Source organism: Sinohyriopsis cumingii, chromosome 11, assembly GCF_028554795.1.
Source record: "Sinohyriopsis cumingii isolate HCF-2022 chromosome 11, ASM2855479v2, whole genome shotgun sequence".
Classification (NCBI taxonomy): Eukaryota; Metazoa; Mollusca; class Bivalvia; order Unionida; family Unionidae; genus Sinohyriopsis; species Sinohyriopsis cumingii.
Genome location: NC_142971.1, coordinates 24,556,683 through 24,584,360, shown reverse-complemented (window position 1 = coordinate 24,584,360; position 27,678 = coordinate 24,556,683). Strand labels below are relative to the sequence as shown.

General features: G+C 35.6%; 1 protein-coding gene across 4 annotated transcripts in view; it reads right to left on the bottom strand.

Annotated features, from left to right (window-relative positions):
- The window catches only part of LOC149787795 (receptor-type tyrosine-protein phosphatase R-like), a 160,566-nt gene that overhangs the window by 104,556 nt on the left and 28,332 nt on the right, over window positions 1–27,678 (bottom strand). For all 4 annotated transcript variants that reach the window (XR_016424101.1, XR_016424103.1, XR_016424102.1 and 1 more), the window contains exon 3: window positions 20,066–20,179. Coding sequence is in view for 1 of the 4 variants with exons in the window: in XM_089974000.1 (XP_089830126.1) it covers window positions 20,066–20,179 (114 nt within the window). In the remaining 3 variants the exon portion in view is untranslated. The remainder of the gene's footprint in view (window positions 1–20,065; window positions 20,180–27,678) is intronic.

Here is a 27,678-nt window from a genome sequence, read left to right as displayed (position 1 = left end):
TTTGCTCCATATTAAGTAAGTGGTCTCCATCTTGAAATGTTCCTCGAGAAGAAACCAGTTTAATGGGGAGAGATTGATAATGACACAACATTTCCCACTTTTCTTAATGTCTAGGAAGACTTGTGAGTAGAACGCAGAAGACTGGTCATTCAGGACCCTCTCGACTGCCCATTTCTGCAAAAATGCGTGCACCTCTTCCCTTAATTTCAACAGATTGGACTGGTGAAAGAACATGGAGATCCTTGTTAAAAAAAATTGAAGTTGGTAACCCTCACTCACAAAAGAAAGGACCCACCTATCATATGTGATGCTTGACCAAGCTCTGAAAAGAGGTCTAGAGGAGCACCTATGGGGGAATTTGGGTAAGTAATGCATGGCATGAGAAGGTACAAGTCCTTTAAGGTGTCCCCACCCCATCTTGGGAAAGGAAAGCAGGTTGGAGAACTTCCTCCTTGTGGCTCTTCAGTGACTTTCATGCGGAGGACCTGACTGATGAGGTCTCCTTCAAGGTTGTGCGTTGGACTGGAGTTGCATCTGATTTAAATAGTTAGTGGGTGGTACCACATGGCAATTTGCATTAATAATCTGCCTAGTCAACTGCAATGGACCAGGTGTGGTTGTGAGGGATCTATTTTCATGGGGATGAGTCATCTGAAGAGGGTCTTGGTTGCCAGCCAAGCTTCCCATGGAAGGTCTTTACTATGGTTAAGCAAGACCTTTGAGGATTCCAACACAACATGACTAATGTGTAGAAGTTCTGCCAATAAAGCTAATGAAACAGAAAGTAAATACCAGGATGTCTTGGCCACAGCTTGCAGCATGTATTGTAATGTAGCTGGGTTCAGAGCAGCCTTCTTTAGCATACTGAAAGAAGTAACTGAAAAAAGATCATCATGGGAAGCTATGGTGACCAGAATCTGGACTTTCTATTCAGTGGCTTCAATTTTATTAATGGGAAGGTGTGCCCAGGTTCAGTTGTAATACCCACTTGGGATGAACCTGTGTCTGACTTAGGAAGTTTAATGGGCCACTTCGAGGAATATACCAGGTATATAGAGACAAAGTCCATGGGTCTCAAGCAAAGGGAGTAACAGACCACCCTCTATGCCATCAAGCAATGTCTTGGCTTGTGGTGAACCTCTGTGATATTTCCTTAGTTATAGAGGAATGAGGAAGAAGTAGGGGATCTGGCTGTGGTCGAGTCTCAATGTTCTTTCTCAAAATGGAAAGCATTTCTTGGGCTTTCACCAGATGGTTTTCAGCATAAGTCTGTGAGTAGAAGATGTTAATTTTCAATTACTGCCTTATCAAAATAAAAAATTTCATCCTATTTGTCCAAGTGAAAGGAGCTGGTGGGCCTGATAGGAGGCCTCAGACTCACTGAGTCGACAAGGATAGATAATTCAGCATCATCAAGAACACTCCAAGCAGGAGATAAGCTAGGCATCACAATGTTCTTTGAAGGAAGTGACACAGAAGCAATATGCAATGTTTTCAGTACTTGTTCCTCATGGTGAATAGGATCTTGTGTGTTCTAGAAGTTCCAGGATAGAGACCATTTGTCTTTCCTGGGTGATGCTATGCCTCCAGCAATCACTGGTGGATGATATATGAGGAGGAAGTGATAGCGGGACAACAGCCATGGCATCACTTTTACTCTAGGTTCAAGGTCCACTAGCCCAAGGGGGCATAAGGGACCAATTACCGTGAGGTGGAGGGCCCCACATTCCATAAACATTCATCGGGATAATAAGAAAGCGGGCATACCGATCTGATTCCCTTCCCATGTTTGGTCTCATAGGGCCAACTCCCAATCCTGTATAGGATATGGGATTTGGTTCAACATCTTTCCCCTCAGACTAGTGTGTAATAAGTTCTAGTGTAAAGTTAATGACTGGTACTAGATGACTGGGGCAAAGTGATTGGTGCCTGGACCAGTTAGGCAAATTGATATGTCAGAAACTCTTTCATCTTCATTGCTCATCAAGGTGCAGTGCTGCTACCTCAGAAGTGTTGGGTACAGTGTAGCTCCCTCTCTCAGAAGGGTGCAATATGCGACTCTGAAAAGAGTGGTGAACTTCTTTCCTCACAGAAGGCAGCATCATGCTAATGTGAAATGTGAGGGATGTTGGACTCCTCCCTTACATAGGAGGTATCTACTACTCAAATATTCATTCTCTTCAACAGGAGGGGCATTTCCCCGAGAATAGTCCCATAAGCTCTTGGGACCCAGGGGTGTTCTACTGAGATGAAGTTCCAGCCTTTATACAGTGGGTTTAATGGGGGGCTCTGCAAGAGAAAACCTGAAACTTCAAATGAGGGTGATCATTTCCTCCACGTTCTATATGTACATCTGGAATTGATTAGATTCCAGATTTCATTAGTCCACATTGTGCAAAAAGTACGATTCTTACATGTATACTTTCAATATGCAAGGCAGTCTGGGTTAGTGAGCCAAAGACCCTTTTTGTGGCCACTCTTTACCACAGACTGACCTGATAGTGTTCATTGAAACAAGTTATTTGAAAGTGAACAATAAGAACAAAAATACTATTTTCACATTTGAAACTCAGCTATCTGTATGTACTGTATACTATATACACCCCAATGTATTTGCACAAGGTAAACAATAATTCACTCATGAAGTATTTCTGTCTTTTTACTCTCTTCTTTTTGAATCAGGAGGACATTCAATTGTTAACCTTTATTGTTCTCCAGTGAGTAATACAGACACACAATGCAACTGTGAAACAGAAACCACACCAAAACAAATGTTTCATCAATTATTTAACTAAAGGAATAATGAATTCCTATTGATTGAAGCATAGCTTATGTTGCACTAGAACTTATTACACAAGATTTATCTGTGAACCAATGGTATTTTGAAATTTTTGCACCCGAATCATGAAAGAGTAGGATACCGTATGGTAACGTAAGAGGATCTTACCAGAAATTAAAAAGTGCAGGGTTTATTGGCATGCAAACAAAATGTGAGACAGATGAATGTAACACTACATGAAATATCATTAAAGGGAGAAATAAATGTGATTTTAACTCATATCATTGAGAAAAAAAATTCCCTGGTCATGTTGTGTTGTTGTAGGGTTTAACGCCATTTTTCAGCACACGATAGGCTATACATGATGGCCAGTATTAATGGTGGAGGAAGAACCTATGAAAACCCCATTAAGAACCACCGACCCACAAGAAGCTACTGGCAAGCTTTCTCACATACCAACATTGGCTGAATCCGAGACTCGAACCCACACAGACAGAGGTGAGATGGCAGTGATCCATAACAGAGAGCGCTTTAGACCACTCGGGGCCCCGGTCATGTTGTGAACAACACAACTATCAACATGTCATCCTTGAAAAAGATGATTGTTCTGCAAATGGCCATGTGAGGTGCACAAGTAAACAGCATCTTATTGACAAATCTCCCCTCTGGGAAGATGCATTCACACTGAACGGATGAGATTTTTGACAAAAAAGGAAAAGCTATGCAATAGTGACAGGCAACATACTGGTAATGAATCTACAAGTTGTAGTGTTTGTTAGAAAAAAAGTTATTGAACTGGCATTATGCAAGGCATTATTCCACAATATGTATATTTTGTTGGGAAAACTAATTTTCAAAGTTTACAGGAAGGTTCTGACAACATCCAAAGAGCACATTAAAGATTCTATCTTAGAATTAGTGAGTGAGATAACATTAGATCCAAATGTAGAGACCTAACTTCTTATCAATTGATTCTTAGCAATGGATAAAAAATATAATAAATTATAACATAAAATTGCTTCTGCTTAGAATGGTTCATTTTTTGTACTGTACTGAGTATGACAGTGATTCAAACAGTCACCAAAAACAGAACTTTAATGCTTTATGGTTAAAAGAAATGATAAAGAACTGATAGGTTTGTATTTGCGTAAAGTCATTACATCATGTTAGAGAAATGTAAATTTAACATCATTTAATCCTCAGAATGAGAGAGAGGAGGGAAGGAGAGTGAAAGTGAGCAGTAAACGTCATGTGCATGATTGTGCAGACAAAATTTTAAAAGCACATATAGCCACTAACGAAAGAGAGAGAGAGAGAGAGCGATGGGGAAAGGAGAAATCAATCTCTTGTCTTCCACTTAATCCACTTTACTGATATTGACTGAGATGACAATGCTCTTCTTTTGTTATCATTCTCACTCCCATAAAATATGGAATCCAAATCACTACTGAACAAGTTATAGTAATTTGCACTCAACATTAGAAACAAAAATTGTACATGCTTCTGTAACAGTTAAAGTAATCCCAGATTTACATGCTTTCTGCAATTTTAACAGCCTCATCATTTACACCAACCCAAACCCAACAAAATAACGCTTTTTAAATAATAACCAAAACTTTAATTTGTCAATGCATGACCTATATGCTGACATTTTTTTTAGCAATCTTCAAAATTAAAATATAAAAATATGACCAATTATAAATCTACATAAACAAAAACTGAAACATGCAAAAGTTCATAAGTGGAAATAAAATTCAAAGCATACTAAACATGGTGAAATTTGATTGTAAGGGGGGGGTATTTCAATAGCCAAAGTCACAAACTGGAAGCTGCATACTTTAATATCTGCATAGAAATAACCAAGAATTAGATCTATGTTACAATTAGGTTATCAATACATCATTTCCATGTGATCATTTTTGCAATAATACATTTTAAAAAACTGTTTTTATATTTTCTACTTACAAAAAGAGGCATAAAATAGGATGCAGAGGCAACCACACAGAATGCCCTAAATTTGCTGGAAATTAAAATCTCTGAACATCTCAGATTTGACAATTTTCCACATTATTATTAATTTCATCAATATGCTGAAGCCAGATTATTTTGGAACACTTATTTAACTTCCATTGTCTTATGTCACTTGTTTAGGCTCAAATAAACAGTAGCATAAGAAAGAGTGAAAACAACAAGCTTTGAAAAATACAGTAATTTATTTCCCTTGTAAAATTCTGTAAAAGTGAAAAAAATATGAACTTACGGTTTTATAGAATCAAATCCAAAAATGATCCAAAGATAATCTGAGAATAAAATTTTAGTAGTCCTAATAACAAAGTGTTCCACTGATTTCATATTTGAATCCTGATGAAGAATCCAAGATGGAAGACGATGACATATGCTACAATCTGTAATGTTGACGTCTACAGTTCCTTGTAGAAATAAAAATTATCACTCCAGTGTCTGATAGCTGAATACATTTTCTTTTAACTGTCCTTGTTCCACAATATTACACGAGCACATGTATCTTCCAGATATATAACAGAATTAATCATTTTGAATTCAAGTAATTTGAAATAACTCCAAACAGCACAACATACAACTAACAATTTAACAGCCCAACTTCTACTTAGATTAATTCTCCAAAACATGGGTTATATGGGCTTTCTAAAACGTAAACAAGGGTCATGTGATCATCTTCTGGTAGTTTAAGGAAGCAAGTACTTGTTACAGATCATGTTTACCCAGTGTGACCCTGACAAAAATCATTCAATTTTACTCTAAGAAATAAAAAAATTTAAAAAATTGTTTTTATCTTAAAGACAAGGTTCCATCATGATCTTGGAAACAACCAATCATTTTAAAATAAAATAGTACTTGTTTACGAAGGTTGCTATTCTGAAACAAGGTCAAGATTTAGATCAACACCTGGTGTTGATAAACTAACAGTCAAGGTCAAACTATTTTTTAAAAAAAATTATCATCTCTAGTGAATAAATTTACATTACAAAATCATGTAATGAAAAGTTTAAAAAATTTAAACTGACAAATCAAATTGAAATAAAGACATATTAAATCAGATATAATTAAATCAAATATACATAACACACTGTTACTGACCAGACCACAATTCGAGTTGTTAAATACTATGTGCTATGCCAGATGGCTTTATGGCTTTCAAGGAAATCAGTGCCTGCTAAAGCTTTGACACTCAAAGCATACTGGTAGTCGCTTTGTTTTGTCTAGGTATCAGTAAATTTACAATAGATTTACTTCTATTGATGTCTTGTGGGAGGACCATTCTACACCAGAAGACCACCCAGTGTGTGAGCATTAAGATGTAGAGCAGAGCTATAATGCATTAACACCAAGAATGATGACAGTCAATTATATGCAGTGACTTTTCATGAACGATGACAATGAAGACAAATTTGAGGGTTTTAATGCAATAGACTCAACTCCATCAAAAACACAAACCTAGAAATGTCCCAGAAATCAGAAAGATACTTTCTAAAGAGATGTGAAAAGTCCAGAAAAATGATAGATTATCCAGTTACCCCATCAAATTGTACTAAAAATGTGCAAACCAGTACTGCGTTGTTGCACGTTGATGCTGACATGAATGGCATGCAAAAGCGAATTTTTTCAGCATTCGAAGTGTACAAGTCGGAGTGTATTTTTCAGGTCAGATCTGTCTGAAGGGTGACTTAACATCAGATAATCAAAGATGCATTTTAGAAAAATGAATAAACCTAGATGGATGTATGGCATAGCTGCCAACCCCTGAGTCCCAAAATACTGACTGCTTTTGGCAAAAATACTGATTTTCTGTAATAAATACTAATTTGAAAACTTTAATGCATATGTAATTATTTACAACATTTGCAACCATCAGTAAAGCAGGGCAATAACTTAATTATTTAACATCATAGATGCATGTGTTGCACTCTTGCACCTTTGGAACAGGCACATATTCCATTCAGGTGCCCATTTAAAAGATGCAAGAGTACAGCACACTACACACAAACACTGGCTGTTTATAGTAGCCTTTTCAAAACCTTGTTTTTTGCAATCATTATTGATTCCAATTTAACATCTTTGATTCATGATCTGAATTCTGTGTGATTTGTCTTGTAAAGTGTTTTAATTCCAGCACATGAGAAATCCTTTGCGAATTTACTGTCTGGAAAAAGTGTGCGAAATAAATCACCAGTAACACCAGCAACTGAAAGAGGATGGTTCATTGCTAAATGAAATTTATTAAAGCAAACTTCCAATCAAATTACATCAAGGTTCTCTCTGGTATTTATAAATGGTGTAAGTTCAGGCTGTGTTGGTGATGAAGAAGCAGCAAGCTAATGTTTATTAGCTTTATCATGATGTTTTATGTCTTGGGCACCTCCATGCCAAATAGCATAATCATAATTACACAATTTGCAAACAGCTAAGTTTCCTCCTTTACTAGGTGGTTTTACAAATATAAACATGACAGCATAATTGTCCTTCCAGTTGTTTTCTTCTCTTTGCTGGATAAAATTCTGAATCTTCTGCTTTTCTTTTTAACATGAGAGTTGAATATTACAAAGATGAGAGACACTGAAAGCAGTAACCACTTTGCACGATCCAATATGGTAGTTAAAGACTGGAATGGAGCCTCAATTTCAAATGAACTAATCATAGTGTAGCACTCTATATCCCTATATACATATTATACAGTTACTCTCAGAATGGAACTGGGTTCCTATTCTAAACAGAAAATGGCATGGAATTTTTTTTACAGATTTTTTTTATTTAAAAAAAAAAAGTTTTTAACAAGAAAAACTTACACCGATATTCAGGTCCAAAATATGGGGAAAACGGGACACTTGGCAGTGATGGATGGATGGATTGATGGACAGACAGACAAACAGATAGGAAAATTAACAACAAAACTAAAATATATTTGTATTATTGAGTGGAATACTTGACATTAATCCAAATAAAGACAGCTCTGGTGGCCTAGTTGTTAGAGCGTCCGCCTCGGATGCGGGAGGTCGTGGGTTTGATCCCCAGCAGAGTCATACCAAAGACTTACAAAATGGTACTAACAGCTGCCTTGCTTGGTGCTCAGCATTAAGAGGTTAGTGTTAGGACTGGTCGGCCTGGTGTCAGGATAATGTAACTGGGTGGGACATCATGCTACATGTCTGTGGCATGATGCCTCAGTGCTAGACATCACTATAAACTGTCACACTGCAGACATTGTAGCGATATGACTGAAAAATTGTTAAAGCTACATTAAATATCCAAAACACAAACACACAATCCAAATAAATGATAAATACATGAATTCAATTGTAGGTCAAATTAGAGGAATAAATATAGGCAAGAATAGGTGAAAATTACCTAATTCACAATATCACTTAATATGTTGGTTCTAGAGCTGTCAATATTTTACGAAACTTCTACCTGGTACATGTTGATCAGTTAGCCAGGGAAACTGTATTAAATGTGAGCCTGAACTGCTTTGTTGTAGGACCATACATGCCATCCCCCAGGAGAGGTAAAATCGAATAATTATTAAGTGGCAATAAAGCGTAATCTGAGTTTAAAAAGAGCAATCTATATCTTACATGCCGCAGTTTCAGAAAACTTACTTTAAAAAAGTACATTTATATTTGCTACTACCTGGATCTGCAGTTAAAATTCTTGTTACAAATCAGTTAAATCCATGTGGGTTAATACAAGAGTATAGACATAAAACAAACTGATAAATTATTTATATATAACACTCATTTTAACTAGTCTACGCATCTAACTTTTGCTGAATGGTTGGAAGTCCACAAATAATGAATGCTGTATTATTACATGACTCGATTCTTTCAAAATTTATTAAGTGCTATTGATCTGTCCTTTCCTGATGCAACATGTTTTTATGTTTAACAAAAACCCTGGAGCCCCAAGTGACCAAGTGGTCTAACGTGCTCTCCATTACTGATCACTGCCATCTCACCTCTGTCTGCATGGGTTAGAGTTTCAGATTCGGTCAATATGGGTATGTGAGAAAGCTTGTCAGTAGCATCTTGTGGGTTCTTTCCAGGGGTTTTCCTGGATTCTTCCTCCACCATTAATACTTGCTGCCACTTACAGCCTATCGTGTGCTGAAAAATGGCGTTAAACCCTACAACAATAACAAAAACCCTCTCCTCTAACATTTTTCAGTCATATAAATCCATGAGTCACATAAAGTCTGTTTCAAGTAATATTTAGTGCCTTTGTTTTCTCAATACAGACTGGTCCACTATGTAAGTGTGTATTCAAATATAATATGTGACAGTTTGTTTCACATTCAAGAGACCCATCTGCTTTCTTGGAAATGTTTCATGTACAGTACTATAAATATAAAATAAGGATATTAGATGGAGGTCTAAAAATTAATAAATGTGCAGCAGCCATTAGTCACACAACATGAGCCATGAACTGTATTCATTATTCTGTGTCTCGCTCATTCCTGACATCTTAGATCTGAACTTGGAAATGTTTTTTTGCCCCCATTTTATTACCTGGTTTACTATCAGCTGGCACATACCAGAGCACCCACGTACCCGTTGACAGCTTTAGTTAACTCCACATGTATTACAAAATAAAGAATGAAAATTAAGTCATCATTTTTTAATTCACAGTTTCCTATTAACATCACTAACTAATGTCATCAAGTACAAAGTCCATGAATTCATCCTCAAAGTCTGATAAATTCTGAAATCCTCCACCATCATCTAGTGAATCCTTGAGGTCTAGTCATCGTAAATATTGCCAGAATCCCTTTACCAGGCCATACTGTCATATGTGAGTGCTTATGAAGAGACTGAGCTTGGGCTCTCTAAGTAACACTCTGATCATACAATTTGTGTATCTATTACAGGATGCAACTGAAAACATGTAAATTCTGCAGCAAGATCAAATAACCACCCTGTTATATACCACTGAGAAAATAACACTGTTGGCTCAATCAAAGGGTTGTCAGGTGTGAAAACAAGCTTGGAAATTACAGTCAAACATCTATTTGAAATAGGCGGAACTCTACTTGGCACTGAACAAGAACCTGTACTAAATTCGTGGCTCAATCAAAAGGATTGTCAACTTGAAAACAAAGTAGTGCTGCCTTTACAATCTAAGGGCTTAGGGTGCCACCTGCACTGTTATAAAACTTGTGTATGGTAAACAGGTACCTGAACTGTTTTTATTACTGGAATTATTATCAACATCTGGGTACCCAATTAACTGTTCGCAGCACAACTTTCAATACTGCCACTATTTTCATTCACTATCCAAAATGGGTGACTGTTGTTACACAATGAGAACAGAGTGAAATTATCAAGATTTAAAAAATGTATTATATCACATGTACATTACATGGCAGAAATAACATTTTTCCCCCTCACTTCATGTTGAAAATTGGGATGCACATTATACACACCAAAATAAGATAAATATTGATTTTTCCAGCACTGTACACTTTGAATCAGTCATACCCAAGTCAGACTGCTGCTAGCTTTACTAGAATTTTCTTGCAAACTAAAACAACCCTGACCTAAATATTAGTTATTTTAGCAGACAAGGAAATCTAAGAAACCTTGATGTAGTCTAAGTTTACAAAGACTCAAAGCGTGTTATTTTGGGAGAGTGAATATTTACTGCTGAAATTTTTCTTGTTTTGAGCCTAATGTCATTTCTCAGCACGCAATAGGCTAAATATTGCAGCCTGTATGACTGGTGGAGGAAGAACTGGAAAACCTTGGGAAGAACCAATGACCCACAGAAAGCTACAAATATCCACACTGGCTGAGCCTGGAACTTGAATCCACATTGCCAGAGGTGGTCAAGGCAAGTTCTTCAGACCACTTGGCCACCCATGTCTCCGCTAAAGAAATGTATAAATACATGATGCAAGTGCCTGTGAAAATAACCCATTTATCAGTCTCCAACTTAACAAAAAATCTGATCTGGCCGTGGCCACTGTCCAAATGTTTTGGTGGTTAGATAGCAAGTTTTAGGGAAAACCCCATGTCAATTTGACCATCTATTTATAGACAAGTCAGATTGTCATATTAAATGCTTAATTCAGGACTAACCACATACCATATGAAGTCTTTAGGGTATCGCTACACTAATGGGGACATTCAGTTCTTATTCTATCCTACTGTCAGTCAACAGAAATTAACTATCATTATTTCTCTAATGTTTCCAGAAGATTTGCTAACCAGTGACTAAATAGAAACAGCATTAAAGTATTAAATCCTACTAAATTTACACATAAATGAAACAAGAATCTTTTTCAATTCTGATTATAACTGACTGGCTTTTAGTACTGCAAGATCCCTTGACCAAAAGTCCCAAGGGACTGATGCTCAACTGGACAGAAAGATTTTTCTAGGAATTCAAGATAAGAACTATTCAGGTTTTTTAAAAAGCTGGAGTTTTTAAGCCATCTCTAATGTTATTGGGCAATAAGATTTTCAAAATCAGTCACTGTACCAACATAATGGATTTAAGATTGGAACAACTTTCATTTTTTGACAAAACTGGACACCATTAACACATTAAACCCACAGCAACGACTTAACAGGGCAGGAGGTAGTAGCCTACTGCAGAGCTCTGTAGCGTCATGGTCATGCAAGATACACTAAAGTGGGTGGTATTACAGAAAGGAAGACAGATGCAGCTCTACAATGATACCAAATAATCTGGAATATCTGGTTCCACTACAAAACACAGATAAAAAAAACTCATTTTTTTGGACCTGACATTTTTTTACCCAAAATTAGCCCGTGGTTGGAATCCGATTTTGTGTTCGATTTTAGACTTTTTGGTCTCAGATGTAAGGCAAACCGGTATGAACTGCAAACATGACAGATGAGCCTTTGCAAAAAGTAGGATAAGATGGGCATTTGGAAGAAAGAGTGATCTCCATACAAAAATAATGGCTTCATTTAGCAAAAAAAAAAAAAAAAAAAAAAATTTTTTAAATACAAAAAATATAATTTTTACCCTTTTGCTCATGCGCGAATCAAATAGCCAATGAAAAATGATGTTTCTAACACAACTAGGCAGTATGTTATTGAAAGATGACCGTGGATTTGGTGTTTTTGAGTCTATTCAGAAATACCTTTCAAAATGTGTTTCCTACTCAATTTTCAGGCGAAAATAACAAAAAACTCCAGGGGTTAATGTGTTAAGAAGCTTTCTTTAATCAAAAACTTGAGTAGATATAATCAGCAATTCAATAAATTAAAATGATTTGCAAAATGTTCATTGTGGTAGCCATAATTATGGTCAAATTGACACAATTTTTATTCATGACAAACTTTATATGATAACTAGTACTGTAGTATATAAAAAATTACTGATACAACTTTCCATTTAGGGAAAGTAGCAAGAACAAGGTTTTCACAATAAGTCCTCCATGGTGGCCACGCTGGTGGTGAGATTGGCACCTTTGTCATTAGTACTATTTATTATATGAAGTTTTCAGCAAAAAGCAATGTAAATATAATTTTCCAACTAAAAGTAATAGCAATAAAATTTTAAAGATGGCCACTATGGTGGCCATATTGTGTATCAGATTTCAGTTCAAGACAAGCAATAACATGATTTTCAAGTTGGATGAAATGGTGGCCATAATAGATGGCAGTCTGGCACCATGTTCATTTAGGACCAAAACAGTCTAAGTGAAAAGCTCAATCTGAAATAACCATTCACTTAGAAGGAGCAATGAGTGATAAGATTTTAAAGATGACTACTGTGGCAGACATGCTGGATGTCCAAGAAGAACCATTTTCATTCAGGACCATCTAGACATTATACAAAGTCTTCTGGGGAAAACTCCATGCCAATAAGCTTTCCATTCAGAAGTAGCAATAACAAGATTTTAAAGATGGATGCAGTTGTGGATATTTTGGCTATCCAAGCAGAACTGTCGTCATTCAAGACCAATTAGAACTAGACTATGATGGCCATATTGGACATCAGATAAGCACCATTTTCATTTAGGATCAGCTAGACATCATTCAATTCTTTCAGTGAAAGTCCCATGTGACCATCCATTCAGAAAAAGCAGCTATATAAAGATTTTCAAGATGACTTCTGTAGTGGCCATACTGAATCGGCACAGTTTTCTTTTTTTATAGTCAACCAGGCATCATAAGAAGTCTCTTAGTCAAAACTCATTTTGATATGACAAGCCATTCAGGAAAAGAAGAAATATAAAAATTGTCAAGATGTCTGCTGTTTTGTCCATTTTTGGATTTCTGAACAATATGTGTAAAGTCTGCATGGCAATCCTCCAAGCAGTTTAAAGGGAGTAGTGATAACAAACTTGAACCAACAGACAGATAGATGATGGACAACTGGTCATCCCATATGATGTCCTGGTATATAACCATCAGAGTTAAAATCTGTGTGAAGCATAAGACTTTATCAACTACTGCATTTTTAACATCCTCATTAGTAATTTCAGAGTATCCTCCACTGTATAACAATCTTCAGCGACTTTTTTGTCTGGATAAGCACACCTCCACCTGTGTCATGCTCACTTTTTCATTTTGTTTCCTAAAGGTTCAAATTCACACGTCATAGCTACAGATGAATTGATAGTCTGAGACAAAACAAAAAGTATAAGAAAAAAAAATAAAACAAGCTAGCCACTACAGCAAAAATTGATGCCTTTCTATCTGGTGACTACCCATGTCATATGCCCTTTGAACCACCCAATTTTATCCCATTTTATTTATTTATTATTTTTGGAAAATACATAAATATCACATATTTTGAATCGTAGAAAGTGTGTTTTAATGTCTTATATTCTATCTCAGAAATTCAAAGTTTGAAGGAAAAGTTCAAGGAGTTTTTAAGCAAGGTTAAGAACTTCTGAAGGATGAACCAACTTTTCTTTTCTTAAATTCAATATTTTCAAGGTTGTACAACAATGCTAATGACAGTGTCATCTGAATGTGAAACATCTTGGTAGTTTTTACTAGGTAAAGCATTCACATGCAAATTAAACTGAATTTACAGAAAATGCTAAGCTAACAAGGTGTGGTTAATCACAAGCACAATCAAAAACTGGCTGCAAATGACTGCATTCAAATCAATATTAAAACTCATTGTAAATAATTAAAGTCTTCATTTTGTTTTCACAAATTTAATATTATGTGTTCAAAGTATTGCAATCCAACATGTTTCTTACATTAATAACATACCATTTCATCAGTAACAGAAAGATGGACATTTTGCAAGATAACCTGCTGAAAGTGGAAATTCAATAAATTTAGGACTGCAAAGAAACATTTAAAGTAAACAAAACTGACATTTTCCATGTAAAATATGTAAATATATTACATTAAAATTAACGGTTGATCATCTGTCTTTAAACTGAATTGCAAGACTAATAAGAAAATGTGCTAATATCTGCCTAGACAATTAGTCAACTGGCAGCAACTTATCTATGAACAAAAGCTATTGCCAATCTATTTACTATACTGTTTATCATTCATTATATCAAGTACATCATGACCCTGCTATAACACAGTGGTTAAGGTCCATAGAATCCAACCATGTTAATGACTAATTAATGTTATAACCAAACAAGTCAGCTAGCTTAAGAAAATGATGAATGTACCAAAAAAGACTAAAATATGGTAGTCTTTGTTTGATCTCCATCTCATTAACATTTTGCACACCAGCAGAGAACCAAGTGCTGGGCTACAGAGCCTTGATCTGAATTCAGTTTTATTTTTGCTAACAATACTGAACAATCTCTCACAGTCAGCATCAGAATGGTAAAGAACCAATACTCCTTTCATAACCAGACAAAGAGGAAATATATATCTTCCAGTTATTGGATCTTCTAGCTGGCAAATAAGGTGTCATTGCACATCAATGCTGTCCGCATGAAATACATTGTCAGGTAGAATGCCAACTTGATAATTCAAGGGTTCTCCTTCTAATTTATCAGCAGCCTTTCCTGCAGCAAGGTGAATCATATGACAGGGACAACCTGATATGTACAATGATGAAGACATTTTTCTAAATATAGACTGCAACTCCTTTATGAATTCCAGTCATCGTTGATGCATTATCATCTGAAAACCACCCAGAGTTCTACCATCTTATGTTTATTCAAAGCATTATCAAGCAAAAATAAAGTTTTCTCCAGTGGAACCTACCATTAATTCTGATAATCAAAGAGCACTCTGACTTTGCCCTTTTTCATTGTCAAAGTCTCTTACACAGACTGGGTAAAACATTTTGTCATCATAATCACCGCTCCTGTCAGTTGCAATACAAAATGGCCCCATTTTCATAGCTTCTGTAATTTTAAGCAAATTATCTTCTGTTAAACACCTAACAATATTAGATGATTTCATTCTTGCAGATGGATATTTTCTGCAATTTTGGAATCAGGATACATCCATTTGAAAAAAGGACCAACGTAGTCTTCTACTGCTCTAGTTCGTGTTCTATTAAGAACTTGGTAAAAACCGCCTCTGCATTTATTAGTTCTGCTTTAAAAAAGAAGTTACAAGTTACCTTAATACTGGAGTTTGCAAAACATGCTAAGCCATTCAGCTGCTATAAATAGAAACCAATGTCAAAAGTTTGAAAGTAAAACCAGCGTGTTTCTTGGAAATAGGGCACATGCTATAAATAGAACATAATACTGTTAGAAAAGTGCATGCAAGGTTATGGACAAGCATACTCTTTATGTTGTAGTTACGTAGCAGCCGTCTTTTCTAGAATACGGTCTGAAAGATTAATGAGATGTTAATAAAAATAAGAAAACAAATTATTAATTTTTGGGGGAGGGGGACATACCGAAAACGCGTAATCCGAATACATTTACGCATAAGGCTAATTTTGTGGGAAAAAAGCATAATGTTGATGCCAAGAGCGTAATAGTTGGCATGTATGCACTTGGCTATAGATGTTTACATGCTACATATACATTACGTTAATTGGCCTAAATTAGGGAAATGAAATTGTGAACAAATAAAAAGTTTAACAAACATCTTTGCATCTAACTAGCAAGCGAAAATTTAGTTCTCCTGGGAAGATTGCTGAGCAAATAGGATTACTCCGAGAAAGCCAATCATAATTTAGAAGGAAAACTTAGGAGATTCTAAGGAAAGACAAAGCTTTGTAAGGGTCAGTAAGTTATTTGCTCGATTTTTGCAGAATATTACAGCATTGTAATTGTAATTATGTGTAATATGTATACTTAATTATTAGATTCGTTTAGTATGTAGAATTACCTTTGTAGTGTTTAATTTACATGCATATTTGAGAAATGAGTTATAGTATTATGTAGACAATCTTTTAGATTGTTAGCTTGTGGTCAGAATTAATCTTGTAATTTGCTATTAGATTTCTTCGTAGTGAACTAGTGCATTTATTCATGTGATATATTAGATTTTACACATGCTTGAATTGTGAATTTGGAAAATGGTTGAAGTATGTAAGATTAGTTAATATGGATTTATGGATATACCAGAGCATGGATATTTTAATCTTTGTGTTTGTATGAGTTGTAATGTAAAGAAAGAGTCTGGTTTTTGTGATATTTTTTAGTATAACGGGATTAGGAATATGTACTGATGTGACACAATTTATTGATGTATGTACGAGAAGCAATTGATACCATGCTTTTATTATGACATTGTTTTACCATAAAAGAACATACTAGTATTTTGATGTGAATGAATGCATGACCTAAGAAATTTAATAGCATTATCTGATGATAGGGTGGGTATAGCATGAGATAAGAGGGCTTAGGAAAATATTGTACTGTCCTTGTGCTTTCACAAGAAGCTATTTTGGGGACAGAACTTCCAGTTTAGGTAAGTCCCGAGTCTCTAAGAGGGAGACGGAAGTAAGACTAGCAGAGCAGTCGGAGTTGACAAGTCTAGTCGATATAGAGTCAAGGAGGAGGAGGAGGAAAATGAGTCAAGGAGGAGAAAGTAGAAAAGGAGTTGAGGAAAAGAAAGTAGATAAGGAGAAGCATATAGAAGTCAAGGAGGAGAAGGAATCTGGAGAAAGTTGGGAGGGAGAGGAGAAGGAATTGGAGCAATAGGAGACAAGAATACACAAATGAGTAGAATACAAGGACAGGTGGAAAGCTATCTCACACTACAAATCAAATGATGCAATAGGCTATCACAGGATCGAGCGGAAGGAGAGTACTTGGGAAATTGTAATCGTTTGATTATTGAATTGCCATTAAATTGTTATTAGTTGAATTTCACTTTTTTGTATATTCAATCATTTAACAGTCGCCATTGCTGACTGGGGGCTTGGAGCGTTTCATCTATCTTTCAATAATTTAACTTCAACCAAAATCGAGCATGGGTGGGACTTCCATAATAATTCAAATAAATATTGGAAGCACCCCACCAAACACCTACCACAGTGACAACATAACAAATGCCCCCCCCCCCCCACAACACGCAATCTTCAATTAGCTTGACAGCCAGATATCTATGGTTTCAAAAGATTGGAAATTGAATTTGCTATTATGCCGCTGCTGGTAGTGATCATAAGCATAAACTTCTTTCCTACAAAAAGGTAACTTTCACAGCACAATAAATGTGTTCATCACTTTGGTAAAAGCAACAGTCAATCAGTTTCTACAGCTAATATTTGAGTCTAGTGCTGACTTCCTTTTCTCAACCCCTCCGGTGGCCTAGTGGTTAGAGCGTCCGTCTCGGAAGCAGGAGGTCGAGGGTTTGAACCCCAGCCGAGTCATACCAAAGACTTACAAAAATGGTACTAACCTAACAGCTACCTTGCTAGGCGCTCAGCATTAAGGGGTTAGTGTTAGGACTGGTCGGCCTGGTGTCAGGATAAAGTAACTGGCTGGGACATCATGCTACATGTCTGCGGCATGTTGCCCCAGTGCTAGACATCACTATAAACTGCCACACTGCAGACATCGTAGCAATATGACTGAAAAATTGTTAAAGCTATGTTAAAAATCCTAATCACACACACACACAACTTCCTTTAATGAAAAGTTCTTTGTTTTAATTGAAGTCAGCTTTCTCTGAACGTGTTTGATTTGGATTTTTAATGTAGCTTTAACAATTTTTCAGTCATATCGCTATGATGTCTGCAGTGTGGCAGTTTATGGTTATTTCTAGCACTGGGGCATCATGCCATAGACATGTAGCATCATGTCCCACCCAGTCACATTATCCTCACAATAGGACAACCAGTCCTAACACTATCTCTTGATGCTGAGTGACAAGCAAGGTAGCTGCTAGTTCAGAAGGGGTTCAAACTCGCGACCTGCCACATCTGAGGTGGATGCTCTAACCACTTAGGCTACCAGAGTGGTCTCATATTTATTTAATGAAGGGTGCATGTGTTATTGAAGTCTTTGCTAAGGACAGCTTTGGAGGACCAAACAAATCCATGTTTTGGTGGCAACACCAAATAATTGTGGAACATTGATTGAGATGGATTTTTTTTCTCATCTGCTTAGTATTTATGCAGAACAATCTGTGCTACAAAGGTAATCAGTTTTCACTGAAGTTTCAGCAAAACTATTTTTTCTGGGTACATTTTAGAAAAAAAGAATTAGTAGCCAATGTTTGGTCGCTTGTTCCTGTCTTCAAATGTTGGTCATTAGTAGTTAGTCCCAGTAGCATGACTATGTCAGCAAAAGCGAATGATGATATAATAATGCACTAAGATGGCTTGTCATTATGAACTAATAATATGTTTATGAAACAATAGATAGATTCCAGTACATTTTAAAACAAGTTTGCAGAATTACTTACATGGTGCCTCTGAATTTCTCCATTTCAAACCAAATATACAAGTTTAAACAGCCAACAACATTGCAAAGAAATTCACAGATGGCATATTTTGTACTTATTAGGAAGAAAAACAAATCACAATTTGCAACTTTGGTAAGGACAGCGCAATCCCTGAATAAAATTTTTACATGTTATTTTTCATACTTTTAAGATGAAAAAATATTTTTCTACCCCCAAAAAGATAATAAACTTTTTACACTTTATTTTTCATACTTACAAGAAATAAATGTTTTTCACATAGTTACAAGAAAATTAAATGTATATGAAATTTTTAGGAGCCATGCCACAATCACGCTATATCCAAATTCGTGCTATACAGTCCTACCCATTTATGTCGACATCCTCAGCCCCGAGGAAATATTGTCGAGATAAGTATGGGGGGGGGGGGGTCTGAAAAAAAAGATACAAGTTAAATTCGTCAGTAAGGGGTGACCTGTCGTCAGTGAGTAGCATTTACACTTTGAGAAAACAAACAATGGAAATTTTGAGTACATGAAGACAAAACCACTGTGAAATACTATTGCCCAAAAACTCATTGAATTTATCTAAGGGAATACAAATGACAACACTCCTTGAAAGCTTTTGAAAGTCCTTGAAAACTGCCATTGGTAGCCATGGTAAATATAAATACAGAAATGAAACTTGATAAGACCAAACAAAAGCCTTTTTTTTATATATCTGACCCCAATATTAAAGCCTGGTGGCAAGATCAACTAATTGTTGAATAAAGTACAGGTCTGATCTGGCCGCTTGCTGACATAAATAATTAGGTGGGAAAATTAAAGCCTGGCAGCAAGATCAACTAATTGTTGAATAAAGTATGGGTCGGAACTGGCAGCTTGTTGACATAAATGATTAGAAAACAGGATTTGTTCAAGCTGGGACCAAGGGCTTCTGTCAACAGGTACATTTATTTTTTATCTTGACATTGACATAAGCATGACAATTTTGGTAGTAACAGTAGACCAGGGACTGGGACTTTGCTTTTTTGTCGAAATAGGTGGCTGGTCAATGTAAGTGATGTTGATATAAGTGGGTAGGACTATAATGGAGTGTGCTATAGCATGGTCAATCTGTGCATGGCATCACTTAATATGTTTACAATATGTAATAAATGGGGGACCCCAAGTAGTCAAATGGTTTAAAGTGCTTGCCTTTACTGATCACTGCCATTTTGTCTTTGTGTGTATTCAAGTCTTGGGCTCAGTCAATGTGGGTGTTTAAAAAAGCTTATTGTTAGCTTTCCATGGGTCATTGGCTCTTCCCAGGGTTTTCCCATATTCTTCCTCCGCCAGTTAAACTGGCAGCCATGTCCTGTGCTGAAAAATTATGTTAAACCCCAAACAACATCATATGATAAATGGATTTATCCCACCTTCAGAGAAATGCGGAACAAGCAAAGCTGAATGAGTAATCTTTATTGAATTGGCCTTACCCGAATTTTGTCGATGCCCACATTTTCAATTGGTAAATGTAACTCATCTGCGAAAGCATTTCGTAGAGCTAGGACACTTGACTGATTCAAAGTATTTACTGGAACACCAAGTTTCTGAAAACGAAAGAAAAGATATTATCACTGTGACTGCAGGTTCAAAAACCTTTTCTTATTTGTCACAAAAGTTAAGGAAACCACAGAAGCTCAATGATTGGCATGATGCACACATGATCAAAAGACTGCAGGTTCAAATCCAACTGCTGAATCAGCCCGAATGGGCAAAGCTCTCAACTCCAATGGCCTTGGAACTAAGTCACCTAGAAAGTTTTATCACAATTGGCTCATCTGTACTGGACAAGCAAAACATACATTTGGTCTAAAACTTGTTCACTAAGAAGGCTACATCTAGTGATGAGAAGAAAAATCCAAATTTTAAAAACGAATTTACTAATTTTGAATGTGCTGTGAAATCATCATGACGTTTACCATCATCATTGCTAAGTGGCTGAATCTGAAGCTACAAAACCAGAATTTCAGGCAAATTATGTAAACAGTTGTGACCCCTCTAACTTAGATTTGTCTGGTCTTCCAAGTTGCAGAGTTACCAAGAAATGAGCCTTTTCTTTAACTGAGATATGGATCTATTAATTTTAAAGAAAATCACAATTGCTGTATTGTATCTGAAAAAATAGTCAGCATAATGGAAATACAACCATGTCAACACAAATAAAATGGCCCTATCTACCAACGACAGTACCTTCTAAAGATGGAAAGACCATGAAGTTGATATACATATTGATAATGCACTGTATTGCAGAACATGCATCACGACTGATATGCAACTCACCAATAAATGACCATTCTGGATCTAAAATTTTTATACAGTACATGTACCAACCACACATCACAAGGCTTTGAGTGAAAACCCAAAGTTAATGTGACATGTAGAAGGATTAGTGATAAGATTTTCACCAAAATGGTCATAAAGGGTACCAGATCATCACAGTTTTTACCCAAAACTAACTAAAAACCATAAGAAGTCTTCCCGAGAAATCTCCATGACTGATATGTCTTTCCATTCAGGAATACCAATAACAAGGTTTTAAAGATGGCAGCTATCAGCCACATTGCATGTCCTCATTATGTACCAACACAGCTTTCTCCAGCACACCGAAATTCACATAAAAGTACACATACTGTTTAGCTCTGGATGAATGAAAATTCATACAACATGCAAGTCTTTTCTTCTGTCATCAAAATTTGATTTTATCTGACCTATTTGATTTTATCTGATCTATTTGATTTTATCTGACCCAACTGTATAAAGCTGCTGTGATTGTAAGGGGTGAAACCACATAGGTTATATCTTCCCAGACAAAGAAATTAAGACACCTATTAATATACTGTTGGTTCCTAATGATCATTTTCGATCAAAAAGACTAATTATATGTGCATTTGATTTTACACCTGTATTTGTTAATCAAAATGGTTTTCATTGATCATATCAGAAATCCTTACTTGATGTTTGGAACTCGTGCAATTTATCATATACCACATCTAGTGCCCGGATTTTTTTCAATCATTTTGTTTGCATGAGGAATAAAAACTCCCATGTTAATCATTTTAAGGTCAGCTGTTTTCAGGGGTCATGTACTTATTCCTTTTTGAGTCACATCCTAAATGTACTTTTAAAATGAAAACTTCACATAACACAAAGGCTGCAGATGATAATGATTCTTGCAGGAATGGCTAATAGAAATCAGTACATGCATGTAGCTTTGATAGAGAAAACAGGATGCCAAACATCATAGAAAACAATGGAACATTATTACCTTGATGCATATGGTGTTGCAACTAAAGAAGGAAACATGCGATGGCAACCCAAGGAACACCAGGTGCAAAAATTAAGGATTTTGAACATAAATCTGCGGTGAAGAAATCTGTTAAAATCTTTTTAATAAAAAAATGAATGTAGCATGCTATTTTGCTTAAAGATGAAAAAATGATTACTTGTTTACATTTATATGTCCAGCAACATGGAAAATATATTGATACTGTATCAAATGGATGTAAAGAATTACATAAATTAATAGATCAAAGAAAGTGTAATCTCTTCCTTGATTCATTCTAGCTGCACACAAAATTAAAAAATGGCAATGTAAATGAATACAGAATCACTATATCAAAAAACATTCATCTCAATTATCAACTGCTTATTTTTTCATTTGTTTGTTACAAGGCTAAAGAAGACAAATGTGTGGTTCTGGCTACAATGAAAAAACATTTTTAGGGTAAGCAGGCAGGTACACTGTAGGTACCAGTAATTTTGTTTGTACTTGCTTATCCAGACTGATTTAAGTGAACTATAAACAAGAAAACAAGTGTCCTTCGCACCCTGAAATAAACTTTGATCATTGTTATATCCTTTTTTATTCTGCCAAAATCTGTAAGGCCAGCAAGAAAAACATGGTTTGTCAGGTCACCAGAATCCCACATAGATTGCTCTTTGGCTTAATTCTAAATATTTCACATGGAAACAGCATTTGAAATCTGCTGACATGACAATGCACATGTATGGGGAAAAAACTATCATTACTAAAACAACCTTTTCCAAGAAAAAAAGTCCTTTGAAAATCCAAAGAAGAACCCTGCAATAATAAGCAACAAACCTCGTAGTTTGTACAGCATTTATGATTTTGAGAATGAAAAGCCTTTTATATATATATATATGTGTGTGTGTGTGTGTGTGTGTGTGTAGTATGTATGCTATACCAATGATTCTGGATTATTGAGCTTTTGTAGATATAACTCCCTTCCGAATGTAAAAAAGAGCAAATGTGATGCTCACAATAATATTGCCAAACTTATTCAGTCTTTTGATAAACACCACACTGATGCTTTAACTCTATCAGTAAATGTACAGTTCAGAAAATAAAATAAAGTGCTTGTGCATTCAGGCACTGCAAGTACATTACTTACTGTGCTTATGTGTCACCTTGGCACTGCAAGATTTTGCTAAGAGGTCAATGATTTTATAATGACATTGTTTTTGATTTGTTTTTAGTGGGGTTTTTTTGTTTGTTTTTTAACACATTAACCCCTGGCAATACCTTTACGTGGCAGGAGGTAGTAGTCTACTGCCAAGCTCTGTAGCATCAAGGTCAAATATGATATACTAAAGTGGGTGGTATTATAGAAAGGTAGACATGTAGCTCTACAATAATACCAAATAATCTGGAAGTTCTATTTGCACTACAAAATACAGAGGGAAAAACCTCATTTTTTGGACCCAATTTTTTCCCACACAAAAGTCGCTTGTGATGGGAATCCGATTTTGTGGCCGGATTTGAGACTTTTTGGTCTCAGATCTAAGGCAGACCGGTATGAACTGCAAACAGACAGATGAACTTTTGCAAACAAGTAGGACAAGATGGGCATTTGGAATAAAGAGTGGTCTCGATACAAAAATAATGGGTCCGTTAAGCACAAAAAAAAATAAATTTAAAAAAAAAGAACCCAACCTTTACCCTTCTGTTCATGCGTGAGCCAAATAGCCAATGAAAAACGATGTTTCTAACACAACTAGGCATTAGGTTAATGGAAGATCACCTGGAAGTTGATGTGTTCAGAAATAGCTTTCAAAATGTGTTTCCTACTCAATATTCAGAAGAAAACAACAAGGGGTTAATGTGTTAAATCCAGTGGCTGGGATAGGGAAGAGAGGCAAAAATATGCCTTACATTCAACCCTAAATTATGTTGGCTTTTTGTTATTTTTAATCCAGTTGACAAGGAGTTATGCATATTTAAATGCATCAATTGTTAGGTTGGTTTTTTTTTTTAAATTCATTACATGCTATGGATAACTGTATTTTGAACTTGACATTGTTCAAAATTAAGGACATGTTGTTCTTGAATAGACATACTGATGTTTTTATATTGGCAAACAAATTAAAAACATAAATTTCCTTATCTTGGTCTGAGTCAAGGACATTAGGTTTACCATGTTCTTTATTAATATTTTAGTAACAGACCTTGGATTGTTCTGGAAATAAACCTTTGTCCCACATCCTGGCTCTTCTTTGGTGTCTTAGATTTTATATAATCATCTTTATCTAGAAATTATTCATTCAAGCTGAAAGATCTTGAAGCAGGATCATTTATTGTGTTCAGTATTTGATTTGTGCTAGAATTATTTATTCAAATTATTATTATCTGGATTTACAAACTGCTCCATAATATTCCTGGACAAAGAGATTAACTTGGAATTACAGTGAAATCAGACAAGGAAATCTTGATTTATATTACTGTGATGCATCAAAAGGCTGTTGGCACATCATCACACTTCAGGCATTTGTTATTTTAGTACATCTGAGACTACAGGGATGTCAACACCTTCAGCATTGGATCTAACTTTGAGCACCACTGGAATTGAACGAGAACTTCACTCATTAGGACTGGTGATAAAACTTGTTGAACTAGTTTTGAATTTGATTCGCATTAATGTAGGTTCTTTTTTTAAATACAAAACTTGTTGGCTTTCGCTCTCTTCTTTTACTTAGTTTTAAGACCATCATAATAATATTAGTGTTGATGTGCCTGTGATGACCTTTTCATAGTGATGTGCCAAGTCTTCTGATGAATCACAATAATACAATACATGAATATATATTTGAATTTCACCAAAAATCCAAGTCTCTATTTCCAAGAATATTCTTTTTGAGCACTTTTTATTTCCAGAGAACAACTTTAAAAAATAATTTTAAAAAATAAATCCCAGCCCAAATGAAATACAAGACACAATAATACAACTGATTCTGCCCAGATCTTATAGCATGAATTAAGAACTTCTAGATGAACAAGGTTATATAGCCGTCGACTTGACCTCAGATCACAATAAGCATTTTTTTTATTTAAATATATTACCAAAAGGAAAATTTTATTCTGGAAGTTTCCAAATGTTTATTAGATAAAATCTTAGCTATAATTGGAAAGTCTATTACTGAAATTATAATATAAAATGTGGTAAAGAACAGGCAAATCAATGGGGAATTTACAATGTTCTGGACTCTGAGAGTTGTTTACAAAACCAAAATCAATGATTTTTGGACAAGGTCAAATCCAAAATGTAATTATCTATAGCATATAATGAATTTAAAAAAGGTAACAAACAATGCAAAATTAAATATATATAACACCTTATTTACCTCTACAGTTGCACAAACTTTAGTTCCAAACCCCATTCAGAGCTTTTTGCTATCACTTAACTTGATGTCATTTTCATAGTTCTTTTCGACTTCACATGACAATGTTATTGGTTTCTCCCACCATCAGATACTCATATCGACATGTGATTTCCAATGTTTAATTGTTGGTCGTTCCACTTTTATTCACAGTAATCTAAATATTCCTTCTATTCTTTTGTAATGGCAATTTATAATTTTTAAGAGGCTTATGGTCTTCACCATATATCACATGCTGGATGCCATTTATTTTAAATTCTTATATCAGCAGTTCGCTCACACAGACATTTTGCATGAATAAAATATGTGCAGTTAAAAGCGTCTGAGGTACTAATGTAAAGTCAGCCTGGTTCCATGAGTAACTCCACTAAATCTAAAATGAATCTCCAATCCCAACATGTATGAGCCACTTACCCTGAATTTACTGCAACACCCACATTTCCATACTTTTTGCATTTATTCCATAAATAAGAACTTTAACAGAGGTCTTGCTGGGATTTTAAAACTAGGAGTCCAGGACTCCTTTTTGGTAAAAATAGGAGTCCCACCATCAAAAGTTGCAGTCCCATCTTTCCTACAGAATCAACACAGACATGAGTGCATCTATTTTTAGATGGAGAGGTTTTCATAATGTAATCACTAACTATAATATAGCTTCATTACAAATAGTCCATTGACAGGATCACAAATTTATGGTTTATTTATTTATATAAGTACTTGTAGTAATTTTAGGAAAATAAATAGTATCTGATTTGCTGTTTTTTCCCGTATTTTCGCAAATACATGTCAAGTCAGACAACAGCTTAGACCTTAAAGCGCATCTCATGAATTCTACAACATAGCATTGTCCCATACGTTTCTGACCTACATAATTTGCATTTTAAAGTAAAATCTTTAATAAAATAATACCGAGGCTTTGGTTTCAATGATTTGTATATTTTTTCTGAATATACTTGCCGATGATTTAAGAAAACAGACAATCTAATAAACTGGTACATCCCAGACTTAGCGAAGTCTGCCATTATTTCCCGTTAGGCCTACTGGTTCACTTACAGTTTCAAACTAATTTTATGACGAAATAGTGTATAAGAGGCAGTTAATAAATATCTAGATCACCGATTCTGATCTTAAAACACAAGTTTGTATGTTTTATCATCAACGGATATCATACAGGAAATTGATTGTTGCTACCTTACTCGGAAAAGGGTTAATGGTCAATCAGCTATCAAAACATAATGCTTGTGAATGGGCAAGAGTTTGTTTGTCAACGTAATTGATATAAAAACTAGGCCTAGCTACTGATGCCTTGATGAATACAGTTCACTACAACACTAGAACTAACAGGGCTAAGGCGAGGGCATTTTTAAAAAAAATGGTATGGTCAGTCAATGTACCTCTTAAATAATCACAAGGCGAAGTCGTTTTCGCTTTCCTAACAGAATAAGGCGACGTTTACATTTTTAGGTGACTTGTCACCAACTTACAAATGGCATTTTGTCTAAGTCTCAACATGTCTTGATTCTGAGGTCACGTGTACTGCTTATTCTGCTACATTCAGAAATGAACACAATAACAAAAGTTAAAGTTGTTTATTTGATGTACTTTACAAATGACCACATGTACATTTCTGGGTCTTTCAGCCTCTGAATTTAATCACTGTAAATATCAGTACCTTTGCCACCTGGCCGACAGTCAAAGCCTTTGAACTTGCAGCCCAGCTATTCCATCATGATCTTTTTTATGTGCTCTTATAAAATGGCAACGTGTATGTACATCAAGGGGTCTTTCAGTCACTGAATTCTGTCATTGTAAATATCAGCACGGCTAATTGATCAACACATTTTCGCACAAAACAGGTGGCTGAAGCAGAACTGAAAAGTTTTTTAATTTTGCCGCACACCTATTACATGCGTACGGAGGACTCCCGCGTAAGTGATTTTCTGCATCCCAGATCAAAAATTGGCGTCCAAATACGCGTAATTAAATGTTTCCAAGATCTCTGTTTAAGGGTCATTTTCGAAAGACTTAAAGCAAAACTGTAAGGGTTGGCAGGTCTGAAATACCAGTAGTTTGCTGTTCTCTGCATTGCAATGAAAAAACTATAAAAAGAATTAAGAATTATCTAACACAGTAAGATGTGTCTTTAAAAGTTGCTACAAAAAATTTTACCATATGGCCATGTGTTCCCTATATACACCACTCCCTTGATAAAAACTTGTTCACAACTGGGTCCATAAACAGAGTCTGCACTACAGTAAAACCTTTTAGGAGCAACATCTGCCATAAGCGACCACCTGTCACTTCCAACCACAATCATGACGCACAGAATGATTTTGTTATATAAAAGCTGTCGTGAGCCAACACCTGCTGA